The sequence below is a fragment of the Mytilus edulis genome, chromosome 6, assembly GCF_963676685.1.
Source record: "Mytilus edulis chromosome 6, xbMytEdul2.2, whole genome shotgun sequence".
NCBI lineage: Eukaryota > Metazoa > Mollusca > Bivalvia > Mytilida > Mytilidae > Mytilus > Mytilus edulis.
The window spans coordinates 35851367-35873499 of NC_092349.1; the positions used below are offsets into that span (position 1 = coordinate 35851367).

Genomic DNA, 22133 nt, shown 5'->3' on the forward strand with positions numbered 1-22133 from the left:
ACAATCTCAGGTGCTCTGGAAGGGAAAGCAGATCCAACTCCACATGTGGCGCTCATTGTGATGCTCATATAAATACAAACATGTGGGAACCGGTAATTTGTTTTGTTAGTTCACATTTGTGGAAAGGCGATAGGATTGAAGTTACAACAATTAGAACATATCAGCTGTCACCTGCAAAACTGATATTCCATAACTGTCATACAAATTGTAATTGGGTCAGAAAATTTTCAAATTTCTATCCACCACTGACATGTACATTGTAGAACTCTTTAAATAGCTTCATGGTGAGCAGCTTACCTCTTTCTAGGAAATGCAAGCTCTGGAATATATGATCAGCTGTCGGATATATAATCCACATGTATAGGCACTGCTAGAATATATCTACATAGAACTGGAAATTTTTCAATTGGGAAGCTGAAATCACCTCTTTTTATGGCCCTACCTACTTAGTTCATGACTACATAGTGTTAATACAACTATCTGTCAATCCACAAAGAACAGTTGTACAGGCCTTTTTTCCTAAAAGCCATCATATAATATACAGTGCACGGTTAGCAACTAGTCCAAACTAGCCAATGCCCCAGACTAGTAAAATTTCATTTCGACTAGTAAGTTTTTGCAAAACTTTGTTTGGCCCAATAAGAAAAATGTCAGAATATTGGTCTTCGGACTAGTAGTTGAAAAAGTTTTTGGTGCAGACTGTTAATATTGAGCTGCATTTTAGTATGATGAGTTACAGATTGAGGTTATGTTTGGTTCTGCTATGCTGAATTTTTCCCAAATGTTGGGCTATGGGCTCTTTATACGACTCCAAAAAAATTTTGAAGTGATAAATTGGTATCACCTCATCGGTGTTGTCAGAAGACATTTGGTTTCTGGACTGTAGTTCAAGTAAATAGAAATCTTTGAAATTTAGACAAGTTTTATAACCACAAAAGGAAGGTTGGGATTAATTTTGTGGGTTATGGTCCTAACAGATAAGTAATTGGGGGGCCAATGAGCATTTTTCTAGTTTCCAGACAATAACTTGTTGAAAGATGTATGTATCTTTCTGAAATTGTACATCAAAGGGATGGTAAGAATTGTCTTTGGGGGTTATGGCTCTAACCGTTAGAAATTTGGGGGAAAACGAGGATTTTCTGGTCAATGGACAAATTAAAAGCAGTGTAAAAGAGGGACGAAAGATACCAGAGTGACAGTCAAACTCATAAATCGACAATAAACTGACAACGCCTGGCTAAAAATGAAAGAAGACAAACAATAAAACACATGACACAACATAAAAAACTGAAGAATAAGCAACACGAACCCCACTTAAAACTAGGGGTGATTTCAGGTGCTCCGGAAGGGTAGGCAGATTCTGCTCCACATGTTGCCCACGTCCTGCTGTTTATGTATAACAAATCCGGTAAAAAGTTTAATTCGGTAGGTCATATTCATGAAAGGGAAGGGGATTGTAGTTACGATGTAAGGAACATATCGGATATCATTTGTGAAATGGTTATTCCAATTTACTAAGGGATGATTTCAACTTCACCATTTGGAACTCTTGGTTTGATAGCTTCCTTGTGAGTAGCAACCCTCGTGTTAGAAAATGCAAGCACGGTAATATCGTATCAATTGTGTTTTTTTTTTATTATTATGGTATTATGTTATATTGCTGTCTGCATTTTCATTGACCAAACCAAAATTTTTCAAATTTTACATTTGAGCGGGGGATGTGATATACCTCTATTTGGTATTTCTGGTTACCGGAAATATAGAACATAATTTAGCCTGTTTATGCTATTTTACGGGACTGTATACCTTTTTTTATGCTTGTCGTCGGCGATCAGTTAGTGTCGTCTGCCATACATGTGTTTGTTGAATGGCAGTAAAATAAAATTTGGATAACGAAAAGCGTGACTTCAATCCCATAGTCCCCCCCGGACAACAAAAAGGATTGAGGCCCACGACACTTGACAAACGTGTTTAATCCCCGGCACGTACGATGGTCTGTAGCTGCCAACATCTTTGTCCTTTGGTGAATAATTAATGCTATCCCATTTTTCATGATATACCCTTTTTACGTTTAGTTTATTTGTCAATATCATATTCTAAGGCTTGACATGCGTTTTCTTTATTTGCCTTTTCATTGGAGCAACTAGTACAGCAGGATCTAATTTTTGTTGTTGTTGCTGTTGTTTGACTATCTTGTTTTCGTACAAAGTATGTAAAAGTTTAACACCGAGGGAAAGATCATGTGTCTGGATAAGAAACCCAGTCGGACGGAGGCCGTGGGGGTTTCTTATCAAGACACACTGTATCCCGAGGTGTATAGTTAACTTACACCATATGCGAAGCCCTATATTTGTAAACGTCTCGTCCTTTATAAAAAATATTATAGGAAGGTACAAAGACCTTGTTGATAAATATTCCGTATCAACTTCACAAATAATACATGATAGTCTTGATGTATAGATTCTGCGTACTGACGTTGTTAATAATCTTAACAACGTGTTATGTTATTCTTTCATAATGATTTGTCTTTGTTCTATTATTAATATTACTTTTACTGTTTGGTTTGTTTTTTTGTGATACATGTATCCATTTGACGTTGATCGGTACTCATACATCCCGTCAATGTGTTTGTATTATCTTTCATTTTTGCTGGTGTGTTTTGTATATGAGACTTTTTGTGTTTCTTTGGTTCTTATAACGTAACTCTGTACTTCAAAAGATCCCGTCATTATGTTATTGTTCTATTATATGTCATTATGTTATTGTTCTATTATATGTCATTATGGTATTGTTCTATTATAAATTTAAAAGTACTTTGAACAATAAACGACAAAATTATTTTACTCGCGTAGTGGTATGAACCATATGTAATCGTTTCTTAAAAATTCTAAAGAACTTCTGGACAATTTTAAATCCCGGTCTATTTCTGAAATTAATTTTAACATAACTTTTGATTTTTTAACCCTGTATACCACCATTCCCGATGTGAAATTATAATTGTTTTGAATAAACATTGAACTACAAAATTTCTTGCTATGTGACGATTACATTTTTTGACGTGAAACACGATAAGCAATGGATGTGTTATTTACTGTGATAGATGCTTTTGTGCTTTTTTGTAAACGATTTAATGGTTCAGTGATGACTCTGTACCCATATTTTGACTTTTATTTTTTATGTCTGTTTTGTTCAAAAATCGTTGTAAATATAACGGAATTTGATGCGACTGTCATATAAGTGAGAGTTTTAGCTCAATTAAGCCAGGTTCAATCCACCATTTTCTACATTTGAAAATGCCTGTACCAAGTCAGGAATATGACAGTTGTTGCCCATTCGTTTGATGTGTTTTTCATTTCATTTTGCCATTTGATTAGGGACTTTACGATTGAATTTTTCTCGGAGTTCAGTATTTTTGTGACTTTACTTTTGATTATTTAATAAAAAATAACGTATTGCATAATTTTTAACAATATCAAACCATGATTTATAAGATTTTTTTATTTTTCTTTAATACATGAAACCCCACTAGTAACTAACCTCACTTTGTCTATCTTCGATTAAACTTTAACAAGTGAGTAGCATTTGCAAATGTCAAGGTTGTGCTAATATAGACCAGCAGGTCATTCGTATTACAAAAAAATCGTATTACAAAAACAAAAATATACAACATGCTCCTTGTGTGCAGTTGTCAATATGGTCGGGTTTAAGACGACATTTTGAGTTAAGCGTAAGATTTGACACAAGAGACTAAAGGTAGAGGCTATATTATAACCCAAATATCTTACCTTTATCAGTTTAATGAAGATTATCATACATGTATATTATATATGTTACGGTTTCATACCCCTTCTCTTCCTTAAGAATAAACAAACATTCATGTTCGAACATACTAAGGGAAAGGTGTGTCTGGATTACAAACCCGTCATCGGGACACGCGCATCATACGAAAATACAGATGGAATATCAAGGAACTCCCTTTTTTGGGCAATTCAAAAGGGGGGATTCGGGAGTTAGAGACAATTTCTTCAAGATCAATGCTTTAGAATAGAGACATATTACTGGAATCAAAATCTTTATCGTCATTCAAAAGAGAATTTAAAGGATTTTTTTTTATTCAAAAATATATACTTAGTATATTTTTCGTTATTGGAATTTTCTAAAATGTGTTTGTTTTAATATCTTGAAACGATTTGTCGTGAACACTTTTAGTAATTTTGTATGCTCATGCTATTAAAAAAAAAAAATCTATTGTTATGAATGACAGTGGACTGTGTTGTCGGTATGTAGATGCGGAGGTTTCCAGATCTCTGCTCGTCACAGCCTGTATTTAAAATCCATTGTTATTCGTAGCAATAGATCTTTTCAGTTTACACAAATAGAAACTATGAAGTATAACAATAGGGCTACATGTAGGGTTCAAAATATCTTTCTTTCATTCATATTTATTTTTAGAAGTATTTCTCTTTGTTTATGCATTGCATAGATATCACGAGATTTAACTACATTATTACACAAGGAACTTTTATATTTAAAATGGCGATACATATTTAAAACACATATTAAACAATCTGGATTGTAATTTATAAAGCATTCCACGTGTTCTATAGAAAGAGAGTAAGGTAAGAAAAATATACAAATTATTGAATAGATATTTTACAACACCGTGCGGGTCTGGTCTTTATGATGATAATAATTACTATATTTATTCAGATAAACAAATCAGACTCAGTATAACCTGGGATATAAAGTAAAATCTCTAAAATACCGGACTCCAAAGAAAATTCAAAACGGAAAATTCCTAATCAAAAGCCTGGATCAAAAGCTCAAACGCATCACACGAATGGATAGCAACTGTCATATTCCTGACTTGGTGCAGTCATTTTCTTATGTAGAAACATATATGTATTAGTATACAAGTGCCATATATAACTGTCATACAACAAGCATTTTTATACAAACATAGCACATAAGAGACAATCAAGTAAACATGGTAAAGTAAGAAACCCACAAAGTGTTATTTTCATATGTTAAATTACAGTGCACTTTAATACAGTTTAAATATCATGAAATTCAATACAATAACTTTAAATATTACAAATACGTTTGTCCAATTTGAGCTGGTTTTTAAATACACACATTCAACTGTTGAAAATTATTTGATATGTAAATGATTTCTTGGAAGGCTCCAAACAAAATCTACATGTTAACCTCTGATGGTTTTCGGTGCATATTTCGTCATATTTTCAATCGTTCTCGAACACATTTTATAATAAATGGCGAATTTAGACGTAAGTAGAAATCTTTGTCTTCTTAAGGACGATACAGTTCTTAATGCAAAACGAAAATGAATACAAATTAAAAATGCTACCATTTCATTTCTTCCTTTTGACGTACCGTTTATTAAATTAATGTCAATGATGATAATAATAAGACCTACACTTTTGAACGCTAAATTCTCTTCACTGAATTAAAAAAAAATCAAACCAAATCAATCAGTCTCCACCAGCGTGCAACAAGAAAAGCCGGACATTGAAGTCTTAAGGTATTGTATGGTAGACAAAGGACTTAGAGTATGTAGTTATGACGTAAAATTATTACATGTACTTACATGTATGGACACGAAACACAGACATTTGTCTTTTATTACTTCATCGTGCTCACCACAACATCGCATTCAAGTCTTGATACCCAAAGTCAAAAACAAAATATCTTCTTTCTATTTGATTTTAAGCGTTAACACATAACATTATATTATCAATAAGAATATTAAATGTACTGCTTAGAACATCTATATCCAATCCGAGTTGAAAAGCCATTCCATTTAAGATTATCCATCAATCAACCATTTTCTACAAGGAGATGCCTGTAATAAGTGAAAAATATGACAGTTGTTGTCAATTTGTTTGATACGGTTGGGCTTTTCATTTTACCATTTTATAATATCTTTTCGTTGTGAATTTACATTGGAGTGCGGTATTTTTGTTATTTTACAGTTAGCCTGGGAATGCCTAGTGTGATATAGCATTGGAGCAAGGTATTGAAGGTTGCATACGTGTTCCGTAATTGTTTTGTACACTGATAAGTCTTATGTAGACGAAACGCGCGTCTGGCGTACTAAATTATAATCCTGGTACCTTTGATAACTATTTTGTACTTTGTGCAAAATAAAATTTGTCATGCAATAAAATTGGAACATGCTAGGAGACGGACGATTTAATCTATCTATATAATATATATATTTAAAGTTTTGACATTGCATGTACTTTTTCATTTGGTTCAATGTATCTTTAGCTATACCCTTTGATATCTTGATACCATGCATTTTGATATTAAATAAAATACAACACTATATATGTATAAAACCAAATAAGTTTTTTTTTGTCAGGATGAAAAAACACTTGACAGTACATAAATCATTGAAGATAGATTTGATAACTAAGTGAGAGATTTAGAATGAAAAAAATTATCAATTTCAATAGCGACAGTTTGTTTAAATATATTTTCAATTCTTGCGATACATAATGTTTTAATTTTTTTCAGAAGATTCCGTGATCCATAATATCAGCATTATACATGAACACAAACATTTGGACCTGGGCTTATAGTTAAACTGTTACGTACATACACGTGATTTCAAGGAGAAAAGAAGACAAATTTCACATTTGAACTTTAAAAGCTCAGAAAGTAAAAAAAAAAATGCCAAGAAGAGCAAGATCAGCTGCAGCTCGAAGGTATCTTGCATAAATGTCTACATCTTTTTTCCCTTCACTTTACAAAAAAAGCACTACAAGTAATTCCATTTGATACAAATGTAGAAGTATTTTTCAGGACTGTTCATACATAAACAAATTCACTGATGAATAAAAAAAAAAACACACATTTTATTAAGAGAACATTTGTGCAAAATGCACTTGACAGTGACCCGGCTGTCTGGGAGCTCAGTACAACCCCAATTACAAACACTTCAAACATTAGCGTTTGTTAAACATGATAGTTTTTATATGAATTTTTACTAAGTCGAAATAGATTTTTGTAGAAACGATTACGTCATTGTTTCATTTGCTATATCGAAAGGTATTACAAAACATAGTTAATGTAGAACAAAAACAATGTCAGAACCTTAAAAAGTCATACTTTTAGCTTGATAAACATGATTTCGGGCATGACAAAAAATACAAAAAATCCAAATCGACTCTCCCAATTTTCAAAACAAGTTAATCTGTGTTTTTCTAATGATTTTTTTGTAATATAAACATGGTAGACCTGAAACATATTTCAGAAGGACGAAAATAACAATTCTGCGCGAAATTGTGTCAGATATTATTACGGAAATTTGAATAAAACTGCACGATATTTTCTTATTTAAATAGCTGTCAACAAAAATCATAGACAAATTGTTTTGTCAAAATAGGCTTATTTCAGTTATTAGATGTGATATAAAACAAAAAGCAATTTTCATGGCAAAATCAAAGCCTTCCTGGCCTACCGGAATAACTATCGAACAACAAAGTACTCATGCAATTATGGTTAGTGTTAACATTCTGGGATAATTATTTCAGTGGTGTTGACGACTTCAGTTGATCTTCTATCTTCAAACGCGTATCAAAAGTTAGATGGAATATCTGAGTTTACGAATGACACTGTTGATGATGGCCCAAACCAGTAACATTTTGATGTTTACTAGACTACCGTACATTAGTAATTGTCCGATAAAATATTTTCATCTTCTTTGTCGGGTTGATCTTTTTTAAATATTAACCAAGTAGAGAAATATGGTAGATTGACTTAGGTTTTCAGTTATGTTAATGCATTTTATTGGACCTTGTGATTTGAGTGTCACTGAGTATTTTATTAAGACTAAACGCGCGTATATTGCACAAAATTATAAGTCTGACATCTTTGATGAGTTCATTTAAGAGACCACAAAACATACACATGATACATTATACATCATCAACAGCAAATCCTGGGAAAGAAGAGCATTTTAATTACAAAAAATGGCTAGTTTGGCATCTGACAAATGTAAAAGAGGAGCGAAAGATACCAGAGGGTCAACCAAACTCTTAGATAAAAAATAAACTAACAACGCCATGGCTAAAAATGAAAAAGACGAACAGACAAATACTAGTACATAAGACACAACATAAAAAATTAAAAACTTATCAGCATGAATCCCACCAAAAACTGGGAGTGATCACAGGTGCTCCGGTAGGGTAGGTAGATCCTGCTCCACATGTGACACCCGTCGATATTTAATATTTTGACAGGTTTATAACAACTGCCAGGTTGAACTGTTTGTGTAGTCGTTTCTGGCATATTATTTTAAAACAATTACATACGATTTTATGATATATAGACGGCGGTCTCCAAGTTTTGTGCCTGCTAGAGCCCAACCGACAGCCCCAGCCCATCCTCCTGCATCGCAACCCAGAAAACCAGGATTAATGGCACAGATGGCTACTACAGCAGCTGGAGTAGCTGTTGGCTCTGCTGTTGTAAGTATTTAACTAAGTTCCAATTTTTAGTCCGTTAGAATATATATATATATAAAGTCCAAAGCGTTTAGGGAACCACAGCTATACTTTCTCATTATCCATTTATGTTGGACAAAAATGAACAATATCAGTTCAATCAAAATAAATGGTGTGAAATTTTCTCCAATTATGACTATACATATCATGGAAATGAATATTAAACGCATTTGATTTAAAGTAACATAAGACATTATAATAACTATTAATTTCCCAATTTCAAATGAGAATCCAATACGAGAGAATGTATTAGTGGGTTAAAGTAAACATACCGGTTTTGGTGGCATTATGCGTATGACATACAAGAATCGTGTCATTAGACTGATAGGTTCCAAAATGAATTGACAATAAACAAATGAATTGAAAGAGTGTATGATCTCAACCTGTTCTAATTGTATTTTAAAAAAGTATTCATCATATTAAATTAGCATTACAATATATTCTAAAAGAGAGTATGATTTCAAGCAGTTCAAAATGTATTTAAAAAAAAAGTATTCTAAAAGAGAGTATATGATCTCACCATTTCAACATTTATGCTAAAACAAATATTCGTCATATTCGTTGGCGGAATTAAATAGTGGTTCCAGGAGGACATCATTACTAGGTTATCAATAGGAGTAAACTAGACTCTATCGATAATATATGTGTAATCAGGATTTTATCCGAGGGGTGATTAAAATGAATCCCTCATAGAAAGACAGAAAAACTGAAAAATTTCGTAAACTGTCCCTTTTTGACCAGATATTTTGTAAAACAGTACTAATGATATTCATCAATCTGAGGTTGATTCTGAGATTCCGATCCGTCCACAGTTGGTTTTATCATTTACCAACTGTATAGATTGCAGGAAATGCTTACCCTTCCGGAGCACCTGATTTCACTCCCGGTTTTTAGTGGAGTTCGTGTTGTTTCTTAATTATTATTCATAACTGTTGTTGTAAATGTCCTTTGGTTTTGCGAGTCTTTGTTTACTCCTTGGTTTTGATTGTTATTGTCTTGGTCATAACTTTTCTTTTTCTTTCATCTTTAGTCTTACGTACGCGATACATACGTGAAGTTAAAGCCTACGAAAACTGACATCGGTTTCTTTAAATTGAACTGGTTTTTCGGTTTATAGATTAATCCTTTTTATTTTATATTTCAAGAAGACGACTGCATCTATTTAACATTTTTATATCAACATTACTTGCTTGGTAATCTTTGAAATAAATTATACTAACAAATTAACATATCCAAGTATTCAGGTGTGTTAACCATATACTTTAGAAATTTAGTTCCTCAGCTGGATGTATAGTCTCAACCTAATCTAAATTATATTTTTATTCAAATCATGAATTCATATTGATAAAAAAATTTACTTTTGAAAAATTCACATGGATACAACATTCAATACCTCCTTATTACAACTTCAATTTGTGGTTCATTATTTATGCTTTACAGGGTCATACAATGGGTGCAGCCATGACTGGTGGCAGTGGTGGTGAAACTCTCCCAGCATACCAGGAACCAGATTACCAACAGTCACAACAACAGCCATGTCAGATTGAGTTCAGACAATTCATAGAATGTACTCAGACACAGAATGACATCTCAATGTGCCAAGGACTAAATGAAGTTTTAAAAGAATGCAAGCTTAAATTTGGTTAGTAATGAAATTTATTGTTAGTGTTAGACAGAAGAAATTGTTTAATAATTTTAAAATGAAAATGTGTATATCCTCTCTTCACAATGATTGGCATTTTGTGTTTCGATCTGTACGTCTGTGAGTCTTTCATTCCGAATTGGGTTTAAGTTTTGGTTAATAGACGTTTATTGTGAAGTTGAAGTGAAACCAAAATCTTCTCAAGTTTATATTTTGTTAAAGGCAATTAATTGTGATGTTGAGGTCACAAATACTTGACACGAAACTTCGCATGTTCAAATCATTGAAAGTCTAACGTGGTTGTTATGATGATTCGAATCAAAAATACATGTGTCTTATTGCATGCTAAGGAGAGTAACTCTAATAAAACAATGTTATACATACTTTACAATAAATGACTACATTTGCAAAAACTGTTTCTTAGTTGTAATGAATATTAGTAAAAATGACAGTTTTTTCATACATTAGTTTTATGTGTAAACAAAGGTATATAAGCCATCTGTAAAATGTCAAATGATTGTTGCTAGTTCACTACAAATAATTCCATTACAGTATACGCTCGAATAAAAGAAAAACTTAAAAAGGCCAAAACAAGTATGAGTTTGAAGAGCATTGAGGACCAAAAAGGTTCTAAACGTTTTGCCAACTACAGCTAATCCACTGTTTTCTAGATAGAACCGTTCCCCTTTCACATGTATTACACATTTAGAATATGCGCATGCGCAAACTATTTCAATATTGGATCTGTATCAAATCAAGATACACTAAACGTAAGAAGTAATGTAATACAGAATACTTTGAAACACTGAAAACACATCAATTCATTCATATTATTTTCTACCAAGAATCACATTACTTGCACCCATCTTTTTACGCGGAGTATCTGTAAACATTGTTTCTACATTTGATATTTTTTATTATTACAGGTGTACAGTTGTAACGGTTATTAGCCAGACCAATGCATTAGCTATATCATGTATATTGACTAGAGAATTCATGTCAAGATTAGATATTTGTATATTATCTTGTGTGTTCCTTTTTATTGTGGGACAATTTTTTTTTTTAAATTCTTAAGCACATTTTTACTCTAAGGCTTGCAACTTTGAGTTTTAAATAAAATTATCATCGCAAAAATAATACACATAAAACATGCAGTATAACAAGCCCTGTTTATTGGTATCTTTTTTTTTTTATATTTTCTATGTTAAGTTGTATGCGGTTTGTGTTCCATGTACATTTACTCCTTTTCCTTTTATTATATATTAATCTTCAATAAAACACGTTACCTACCAAAATTAGGAAATTTGAATGCAGTTCGTCATGTCCAGGTGTTGAAATACAATGCTATCTCCTTCAACAGTTTCTGATATGTTTGACATTGCATGCATGTGATTGTTGACAGTTTTTATATATGTTTATACATAAATATATACGTTTGCATTATATTTCTTTTAAAAAAATTTAGATTAGGTAAATTTCAAAGGAATACTACGTCATTTAAAGTAACCAACCGTATAAATACACATTATATTGTTACAATCACTTCAATTTTATTTTTTTGACATAAAAGACTGATTTAAAAAAAAAACGTGCATCCGCCAATATTTGAATAATATTGACATATGGCTTTTCAAATTATGCATTTCCCAATTAAGGTCAAAAGATTAAATGGTAGCGTGACTTTGCTAGTTGTATGATGCAACCTTTTGATATTTATTCTAGAATGAACAACTTCTACTGGGACATCAAGATGTGTTTTATTTGTTTGTTCAAGTAACCTTCTCACACATTATTAATACATAACCATACAAATCGTAGTTCAAGTTTTGTTACTATGGTTTTATTTCAACGTCATATTTTTCTTCATATTATTCCTCGTTATCTTACGTACATTTTCATATGATCTCTAAACGGTTGAGTTGTTTTTATAATTACATGTAATAGTGAAAGTGATATGTCAAACATTTTGTGCAATATTGTGAAATATGTGAGGTACATAATTAATAACTTGTGATAGAAATACACATTGCCTTCATAAAAAAGTAACTAAGCCGAGGACATTTGGGAGAAATTTTTAAGACATGATTTTATTGCCATTTATGATATGACTGGTTCAAACATAAATCGCTTCGTAAGAAAAATCGGAATGAACACGCGTTTCTATGCCCCGTTTGTTATAATTTATGGGTAGTTTGTTGTTAAGTCTGTGGCTTTGTGCGTAACTTGAAAGATTTGAGCATTAACAATGTACAGTAACATTACCTCAAATGGCAAATTTAAGAAGGGAAAGTCTATAACAAAATTGACAAAATCAAACATCACAAACCAAAGCCAACGGTACAAGGGAAACGTAATTGTCATATTTTAATCTTGGTACTGGACTGTTCGACGACAATGATTAGTTAGACAGTGTTTTTGTAAATGGCTAATCATCCATCCTGTATGACAGTTGTTTATAGTTCCGTAATCATTATAGTAACAAAATTAAGCTACCAACACAAATAGACGTATAAGGTTAGTGTGGCCATATTTTGAATCACGTCACAATCTGCAGTCGAGTGACATTAAATTACAAACTCGGAGTAACGAAAGAATAACTTTAGAATTTTAGTATAAAATTGAGAATTGAAATGGGGAATGTGTCAAAGAGACAACAACCCGACCAAATAAAAAACAACAGCAGAGGGTCACCAACAGGTCTTCAATGTAGCGAGAAATTCCCGCACCCGGAGGCGTCCTTCAGCTGGCCCCTAAACACATATATACTAGTTAAGTGATAATGAACGCCATACTAAACTCCAAATTGTACACAAGAAACTAAAAGTTAAAATGATACAAGACTAACAAAGGCCAGAGGCTCCTGACTTGGGACAGGCGCAAAAATGCGGCGGGGTTAAACATGTTTGTGAGATCTCAACTCTCCCCCTATACCTCTAGCCAATGCAGAAAAGTAAAAGAAGTATTTTTCAGGACTGTTCATACATTAACAAATTCATTGAAGAATTAAAAAACACACAAATTTTATTAAGAAAACATTTGTGCAAAATGCACTTGACAGTGACCCTGCTGTCTGGGAGCTCAGTACAACCCAAATTACAAACACATCAAACATTAGCGTTTGTTAAAAATGATTTATGTTGAATTTTTATTGAGTCGAAATAGATTTTTGTAGAAACGATTACGTCTATGTTTCATTTGCTATATGGAGAGGTATGACAAAACATAGTTAATGTAGAAAAAAAACAATGCCAGAACCTTACTTGTTAAATAGGATTTTAGGCATTCCAATAATACAAAAAATCCTTATTGACTGTCTCAATTTTCAAAAGAAAGTAGCAAGACAACCTGTGTTATTTAAATGGTTTTCTTTTGTGTCAGATATCCTTAAAGGGAAATATGGATAAAACTGCACGATAGTTTCTTATTTAAAAAGCTGTCAACCAAAATAATAGACACATTGTTTTGTCAAAATATCCATATTTCAGTTATTAAATATGATATAAAACAAAAAGCAATTTTCATGGCAAAATCAAGGCCTTCCTGGCCTACCGGATAATTATTGAACAACAAAGAACTCATACATTTATGGTTAGTGTTAACATTCTGGGAAAATTATTTCAATGGTGTTGACGACTTCAAGTGATCTTCTATCTTCAAACGCGTATCAAAAGTTAGATGGAATATCTGAGTTTACGAATGACACTGTTGATAATGGTCCAAACTAGTAACATTTTGATGTTTACTAAACTACTGTACATTAGTAATTGTCCGATAAAATATTTTCATCTTTTTTGTCGGGTTGATCTTTTTAAATATTAACCAAGTAGAGAAATATGGTAGATTGACTTAGGTTTTGAGTTATGTTAATGCATTTTATTGGGCCTTGTGATTCGAATGTCACTGAGTATTTTATTAAGACTAAACGCGCGTATAATGCACAAAATTATAAGTCTGACATCTTTGATGAGTTCATTTAAGAGACCACAAAACATACACATGATACATTATACATCATCAACAGCAAATCCTGGGACAGAAGAGCATTTTAATTACAAAAAATGGCTAGTTTGGCATCTGACAAATGTAAAAGAGGAGCGAAAGATACCAGAGGGTCAACCAAACTCTTAGATCAAAAATAAACTAACAACGCCATGGCTAAAAATGAAAAAGACGAACAGACAAATACTAGTACACAAGACACAACATATAAAACTAAAGACTTATCAACACGAACCTCACTAAAAACTGGGGGTGATCACAGGTGCTCCGGAAGGGTAAGTAGATCCTGCTCCACATGTGGCACCCGTAAATATTTAATATTTGGACAGGTTTATAACAACTGCCTGGTTAAACTGTTTGTGTAGTCGTTTCTGGCATTGTATTTTAAAACATCTACATACGTTTTTATGATATATAGACGGCGGTCTCCAAGTTTTGTGCCTGCTAGAGCCCAACCAACAGCACCAGCCCACCTTCCTGCATCGCAGCCTAGACAACCAGGATTAATGGCACAGATGGCAACTACAGCAGCTGGAGTAGCTGTTGGCTCTGCTGTTGTAAACATTTAACTAAGTTACAATTTTTAGTTCGTTAGAGAATATGTATAAAGTGCAAAGCATTTAGGGAACCACAGCTATACTTTATCAGTGTCCATTGATGTTTGACAAAAATGAACAACATCAGTTCAATCCAAAAAAAATGATGTGCATTTTTCTGCAACTTTGACCGTATATATCATGGAAATATTTAATGCAGTTGATTTAAAGTAACATAAGACATTATAATTACTAATAATTTCCCAATTTTCAAATGAGAATCCAAACGAGAGAATGTATGCGAGGGGTGATTAAAATGAATCCCTCATAGAAAGACAAAGAACTGAAAAATTTCTTAACCTGTCCCTGTTTGACAAGATATTTTGTACAACGGTATTCATGATATTCATCAATCTGAGGTTGATTCTGAGATTCTTATCCGTTCAAAGTTGGTTTGATACAAAACTTCTAGATTGTCCCATTTACCAACTGTATAGATTGGTCATAACATTTCTGTTTCTTTCATCTAAAGTTTTTTTTTACTTCTGAAAACTTCACATGGATACAACATTCAATATCTCTTGCATAAAACTACATTGTTTATAATTTACAGGGTCATACAATGGGTGCAGCCATGACTGGTGGCAGTGGTGGTGAAACTCTCCCAGCATACCAGGAACCAGTTTACCAACAGACACAACAACAGCCATGTCAGATTGAGTTCAGACAATTCATTGAATGTACCCAGACACAGAATGACATATCAATGTGCCAAGGTTTTAACGAAGTTTTAAAAGAATGCAAGCTTAGATTTGGTTAGTTATGACATTTCTTGCTAGTGTTAAACAGAAGATATCGTTTTATATAATTTTAAAATGAAAATGTGTATGTCCTATTTTCACAATTCTTGGCATTTAGTTTTTCGATCTGTCCGTCTGTTAGTTTTCCATTCAGAATTAGGTTTAAAATTTTGTAAATGGACGTTTATTGTTCCTTTGATAACTATTTTTGAGAAATTGAAGTCAAATCAAAACCTTCTTAAGTTAATATTTTGTTAAAGGCAATTGATTGTGATGTTGAGGTCACATTTACTTGACACGAAACTTGGCATGTTCAAATCATTGAAAGGTCTAACGTGGTTGTTATGATAACTTGAATCAAAAACATATGTGCCATGTTGCATGCTAAGAAGAGTAACTCTACTAAAAAATGTAATACATACTTTACTATAAATGACTACATTTGCAAAAACTGTTTCTTAGTTGTAATGAATTCATACATTTGTTTTATATGTAAACAAAGGTATATCAGCCATCTGTGAAATGTCAAATGATTGTTGCTACTTCACAAAAAATAATTCCATTAAAGTATACGCTCGAATAAAAGAACACTTAAAAAGGCAACAAGTATGAGTTTGAAGAGCATTGAGGACTAAAAGGTTCTAAAAGTTTTATCAACTACAGCTAATCCACTGTTTTCTATATAGAACTGTTCCACTTTCACATGTATTACACATTTTGTATCTGTACATGTACATATTATTTCAATATGGAATCGTATCAATTCAAGTTACGTTAAACGTAAGAAGTAATACAGAGTACTTTAAAACATTGAAAACACATCTATGCATTCATGTTATTTTCTACCAATAATCACATTACTTGCACCCATCTCTTTACAGAATGTACATGGTATATCTGTAAAGACTGTATTTTCATTTGTACTATTTATCATTACAGGTGTACAATTATAGCGGTTAGTGGTCAGACCAAATAATAACTAAAGTGACTAGAGACTTCCTGTCAAGATTAGACTTTGTATATTATGTTGTGTGTGTCTTTTTATTGTCGAGCAAGTTTAAACTTTTTTTTTATTTTAAGCACATTTTTACTTTGAGGCTTGTAATTTTGATTTTTATATAAAAATTATCATCGCAGGGAAATTACACATTAAACATGCAGGAATAAAACCCCTGTTCATTGATATTTTTTATATGTATTGTGTGCGCTTTTTGTCCCATGTGCATTAACTTCTTATCCTTTTATTATCTTTTAATCTTCAATTAAACAATTTACCTGTCAACATCAGAAAATTAGAATGCAGTTTGTCCCATATAGCACCAATAGTTTTTAATTGACGTTGTGAAAAAAGAAGAATAAAATAAAGATTTGTGCTGAAAGAAAATAAAATGAGTTTCCAAATAATCACCGTTTCCTTACTTCCATTTCGTTAAGTATATTATATTTTTCATCTTGCATGCAACAATTTGACGTGTTTATTGCAAGTGCACGAATCAATATTTGTCTGATTTACCTACAAAATAATTTAAACATTATGCAAATACAGTTATGGTAGTCACCACTTGTCGATTGAATCTGAAAGACGGCAGTGTTTACCGAGATAAGACACTGTGACTCAAACGACAATGTTGACGAATACCATTATATTATAAATTGTGGAAAATTAAATTGGAAAGAAAGAATTTTTTACCGAAATACTGTTGGTCAGTTATATCATTCTATGTATGTTCTCTATAACTATGTTATTGTAGTTTTATGAGAAATTAAGTATACGTATAGTCTTCTGTCCAGACATTTAATTAGCTTAACATATACAAAACATTATTAATGTAATCAAAAATTAATAATTGATTTCATAATGTTGTTCATCATTAATGTTATAACCGTTAATATGTTAGAATATTATTATCAATATTCAGTTTTATAAGAAGATTGTTTATTTTACTCAAAACGTCATCGAGAAAGTGATACTTTAGAAACATAGGATCATAACCCTCAGTGGTATTGAAAAATTAAAAATGACAGTTTATAGTAATGCAGATATTCCACTGTTTTAATAAAGTGTAACAATTTCCAACGAAACTCTTTATACTTATTTTCTTTCAAAAATAATTAACAAATTTTAATATACTCAATGTTTAAAACTGTTTTCATTTCATTCATTTGCATTTCAATCTTATACTGAATAGATATAATATATATATTATAAATATTTTAGTGTCTGAACTTTCTAAGTTTTCTGTATAATTACAAGTCTTCTCAATGTATAAAACATAATTTATTTTTACTTTACTTTTCTCTGAATTTTCTCGGTTTAAAATATCTAGCCACTCTTTTTGAAATGCTTTCTTCAATTGAGAAAATTCTGACATCGAATTATATTTAATCTTGAACATCTATTATTGGTGTTACTTAGAAACTTAATTATACATAAAGCTACTGGCCAGGATAATCTGCTAGTATTTTTATACATAATTTTTCAGACGAATTGCCTCCATGTATGACATTTACAAAAAAATAATTAATTGATTCTGGTAATCTCCAACAGTTTGTAAGCAAGCAAATGTTGTACTCATTTTTATAAAAGGTGACAAACATTACACTATTATCTATATACTAGTTTTATTAACTGCCATATATTGTAAAAAAAAATAACATATATATTTTAGCAAGTTACATCCGAAAACATCTCACAAATAATAATTGGTTTAAGAGACCCAACTCATTATCAGTATCCACGATCTAGCAAAATCATTGGCAAATGGAAATCAAATAGATGCTATATACTTGTAGATTTTCCAAAAGCATTTAGTGAAGGCCCTACATTTGTGTCAAATAATAGCTCAAACAATATATTTTTTCGTTATAAGAAATCAAAACTTAGATTGGATAACAGATTTGGTAGCTGAAAGGTAACAATGGACACTTTTGAATGGCGTTTAATCTTCTTAATTAGCTGTTTAATCTGGTGTTTCTCATAGAACAGTACGAGCCCCACATTAGTTTTTACTGTTTATTAATGTTAAGAACATGTAACTTGCAATGCAAGACTTTTTTGCAGATAACCGCTTATAATGAATAAATGTGTATAACAATTCGGACGCACAATTTCTTGAAAATGAAATGGCTAGTTAAGTACAATGGAAACAGAACTGACATTGATTTTAATTCTGCAAAATGTTATGTAACACATAAGTTAAAAAAAACCAACAAAACATTGTAACCCTTCTGCTTTTGATTATATATTGCATTGTCATGTGATATAATTTGTTGAAGACAATACATATTTGAGTGTAATTATAAGCCATGATCTTGATTTACGAATACATTTTAAAAAATAATAATTCTGTAAGGCAAACCCAAACTTAAGGTGTATTTGTTACAGAAAAACTGGTTTTAGTTTTAGGTTTTGGTTTAAAACTGGTTTTGATTGGGTTTGGTTTAGGTTTCAAAACTGGTTTTGGTTGAGATATTTTTCAACAAATGTAAAGTTTATCTAAAAAAAGAACCCGTTGATGTCAAAACTACTTGGGCATGTTCGTCTCTTATGCACATCTCCAGAATTTCTTTTGGTGAAGAATCCCCAAAAAATGAATCTGGACCTCTTTTGGAGATATTCTACAGAATATCATTAAAATAAGAAATCAATTTGCCGTCAAATATAGCAGATTTTTGTTATGTTCGATGACATGAATTAAGTTTACGAGAATTGTAAATTTAAGATACGTCAAGTAGAAATGACTGTAAAAGTGTGCTCTGTTCGTTACAATTTTCTTTCCTTTAACTCAATTTTATTAAACCAACCAGTCTTAACCCCCACTACTATAAAATTGAGAAAGGAAATGGGGAATGTGTCAAAGCGACAACAATCCGACCATAAAGCAGACAACAGCCGAAGGCCACCAATGGGTCTTCAATGTAGCAAGAAACTCTCGCACCCGAAGGAGTCCTTCAGCTGGCCCCTTAAAAAATATGTATACTAGTACAGTGATAATGGACGTCATACTAAACTCCGAATTATACACAAGAAACCAAAATTAAAAATAATACAAGACTAACAAAGGCCAGGGGCTCCTGACTTGGGACAGGCGCAAAATTGCGGCGGGTTTAAACATGTTTATGAGATCTCAACCATCCCCCTATACCACTAGCCAATGTAAAAAAGTAAACGCATAACAATACGCACATTAAAATTCATTTAGTATTTATTTTTTAAGAATAATCTTAAACTGCACAAGAAATCATCAATGTTTGTCTGGAATACATATTAAGGTATATTAGGGGGGGATCTGAGACAAGTGCCTGTGAAAATGACTGATCAAAAAGGACATCTTAGTTGATCCATTTATTTTCAAGTAACCGAAGTGGATTTTTTTTTTGTATAAAGCAAATATATCACAAAGTTCTCAAAATCATTTTTCTCTGGTGATCTTCTGGTCCTAACTATTATTTCTAATGCAAAATTTCGATGGTCAAAACCTTTGGACTACCAATTTTCAAAATTTTTCATTGTGTATGGATCTATATGTAAGGATACAACATATAGCATACATTTCTTTAGATTTTTTTTTAACAGTTGGTTATGTACTGATGATACTTCAGTCTTGGGGAACAAGATTTATTTCAGTACTAGTTGCAGCTAGCTTTGAATAAACTTCCAATAATTGCAAATACTCTTAGTTCGATGCTTTGAGTCTATTGTCTTAATGTAATTTTTGTTGGTTGGCCGGTTTCTTTTGTGTCTCGTACCGATCGTTTGAGTTTATCTAATTGCAACTGATTCGCGCATGTTGTTCTAATATTGTACTGTTACACCACTGTCCCAGGTTAGGGGATTGTTGTTATCCCGCTAACATGTTTAACCCCGCCACATTCTGTATATATGTGCCTGTCCCAAGTCAGGAGCCTGCAAGTCAGTGGTTGTCGTTTGTTACTGGGTTACTTATTTGTTTTTCGTTCTCTTTATTTTGTACATTAATTAGGCTGTTAGTTTTTCTTTGAATGGTTTTACATTTGTGATTTCTGGTTCTTTTAAAGCCAACTATTTGGTATGAACTTTGCTTATTGTTGAGGGCTGTATGGTGACCTATGGCTGTTATTTTTTGTGTCATTTGGTCTCTTTGAAGAGTTGTCTCATTGACAATCAAACCACATCTTCGTTTTTATATCAACCCCTACCATATTCTTTATTAACCTGTTTAGTGGTTGTCGTTGGTTCATTTCTTAACTCATATTTGAGTTTTTGTAAATTGTTTTGTTGTGTATAGTTTTTACGTTAATTGTTTCACACTTTTCATGGCCGTTTGAAACGGCTTTACATATCTGGTTTTGTCATTGTTGCTTACATCCACTTCAAATTTGGATAGTAGCCTCATTAGTAATAATATCACATCTCTTGATTTTTACATTATATACCCGACTTTTAATCTCGTGTGTTCCTGAACATGCATGAAATATTTGTCACTGGGCGTTAAAAATTAGCATCAATTTAAACTTGTGTTAAATAATCATTGACACTTCAGAGAGAAAGAGGTGCATTTTTTGTTTAGAATTTAGACATAAAAATAAAAAATCTCATAATTATATATTGGTAAGATACTGACAGACACACCCAGTCAAATTATAATAATCTCTGTTAAAAAGAGATGTGCACACTGTATACTAATATCAATGAATTATCAATGGTGGTTTACCATACCTAATCATAATTAAGTTCAAAATTGTACCTGTCAAATGTTTCAGTGTTCATACCAATTCGAGAATGGGGCCATTTTTAAAAAAATTCACAATGAGTTGTGTAACAACATCTATTACAAAAATCACTGACCTAGAAATGACGACTTAATCACAAATTTTAACAATTCAAATAGTTTCATAAGCTCTTGTTCTCAAAGGCTATTTCAATTTATTTCACAGTTATGAATCCACTAATGTTTACAATTTTTTTTATCGGAGTGTTATCTCATAAACATAAATCGTCATCTCAGTATTTTCCAATTTACAACAAATAAAAATTTACAATTCAAAACGTTTTTTAATTGCCAATTAAAACAAGACGACAACTGCCAGTTTGAGAAAAATAGCAATAACATCAACAAATAAATGACCAAACAAATACATTTTTTCAGAATTAACATTAATTATCTAGTAGTATATAACACTGTGTGAAGTTAAAAAAAACACCAAACACAAAAGGTTATACTAGTACATTAGTATTGAAAATCCACTAAAAAAATCAATGTGACCATAGAATCTGCATAGAATTTTTCGCGACCACTACACTGCATCAACATTGCTGCCATTTAAAACCCTAAACCGAAACATCAAACCACCCTGGGACATGGTTTGAATAGTTTCTGGAACCAGTTTGGGTTTGAGAATAACAAACGTCAAACCAGTTTAGGTTCGAAACTAGTTTCAAACTGGTTCTCATTAACAAATGAAAAGTTTAACAAACTAAAACTGGTTTTGCACTAACAAATACGCCTTTAATTTTCTTCGTAGAAATAAAAACAAAAAGAAACTCGTTATGTTAAAAACGTAACCTCCACATTATTTGTCCGTCAAGTCGTCGAATACACTTCCCTGTTTGGGGTCCTTATAAAAAGCACCAAATCACTCAGGT

At 32.0% G+C, this 22133-nt stretch overlaps 1 protein-coding gene across 6 annotated transcripts; it reads left to right on the forward strand.

Annotated features, from left to right (window-relative positions):
- The first annotated feature begins 4412 nt into the window (after nucleotides 1–4412).
- On the forward strand, nucleotides 4413–18361 carry LOC139527591 (coiled-coil-helix-coiled-coil-helix domain-containing protein 2-like). Of its 6 annotated transcripts, none has more exons than XR_011665389.1 (6): nucleotides 4413–4619; nucleotides 6541–6731; nucleotides 14591–14729; nucleotides 15322–15523; nucleotides 16448–17393; nucleotides 17549–18361. XR_011665389.1 is itself a non-coding variant. In XM_071323117.1 (5 exons), the coding sequence occupies exons 2-5, from the start codon at nucleotides 6697–6699 to the stop codon at nucleotides 11111–11113; spliced, it is 390 nt and encodes a 129-aa protein (XP_071179218.1). In that variant the 5' UTR covers nucleotides 4485–4619; nucleotides 6541–6696; the 3' UTR covers nucleotides 11114–11248. The 6 variants fall into 6 exon arrangements, 4 of the variants coding, with proteins under 4 accessions (XP_071179218.1, XP_071179219.1, XP_071179221.1 ...); XR_011665390.1 differs by lacking the exon at nucleotides 4413–4619 and adding an exon at nucleotides 5175–5288; XM_071323117.1 differs by lacking the exons at nucleotides 14591–14729; nucleotides 15322–15523; nucleotides 16448–17393; nucleotides 17549–18361 and adding exons at nucleotides 8357–8495; nucleotides 9972–10173; nucleotides 11100–11248 and having other exon boundaries at nucleotides 4485–4619.
- The last annotated feature ends 3772 nt before the right edge of the window (nucleotides 18362–22133 follow it).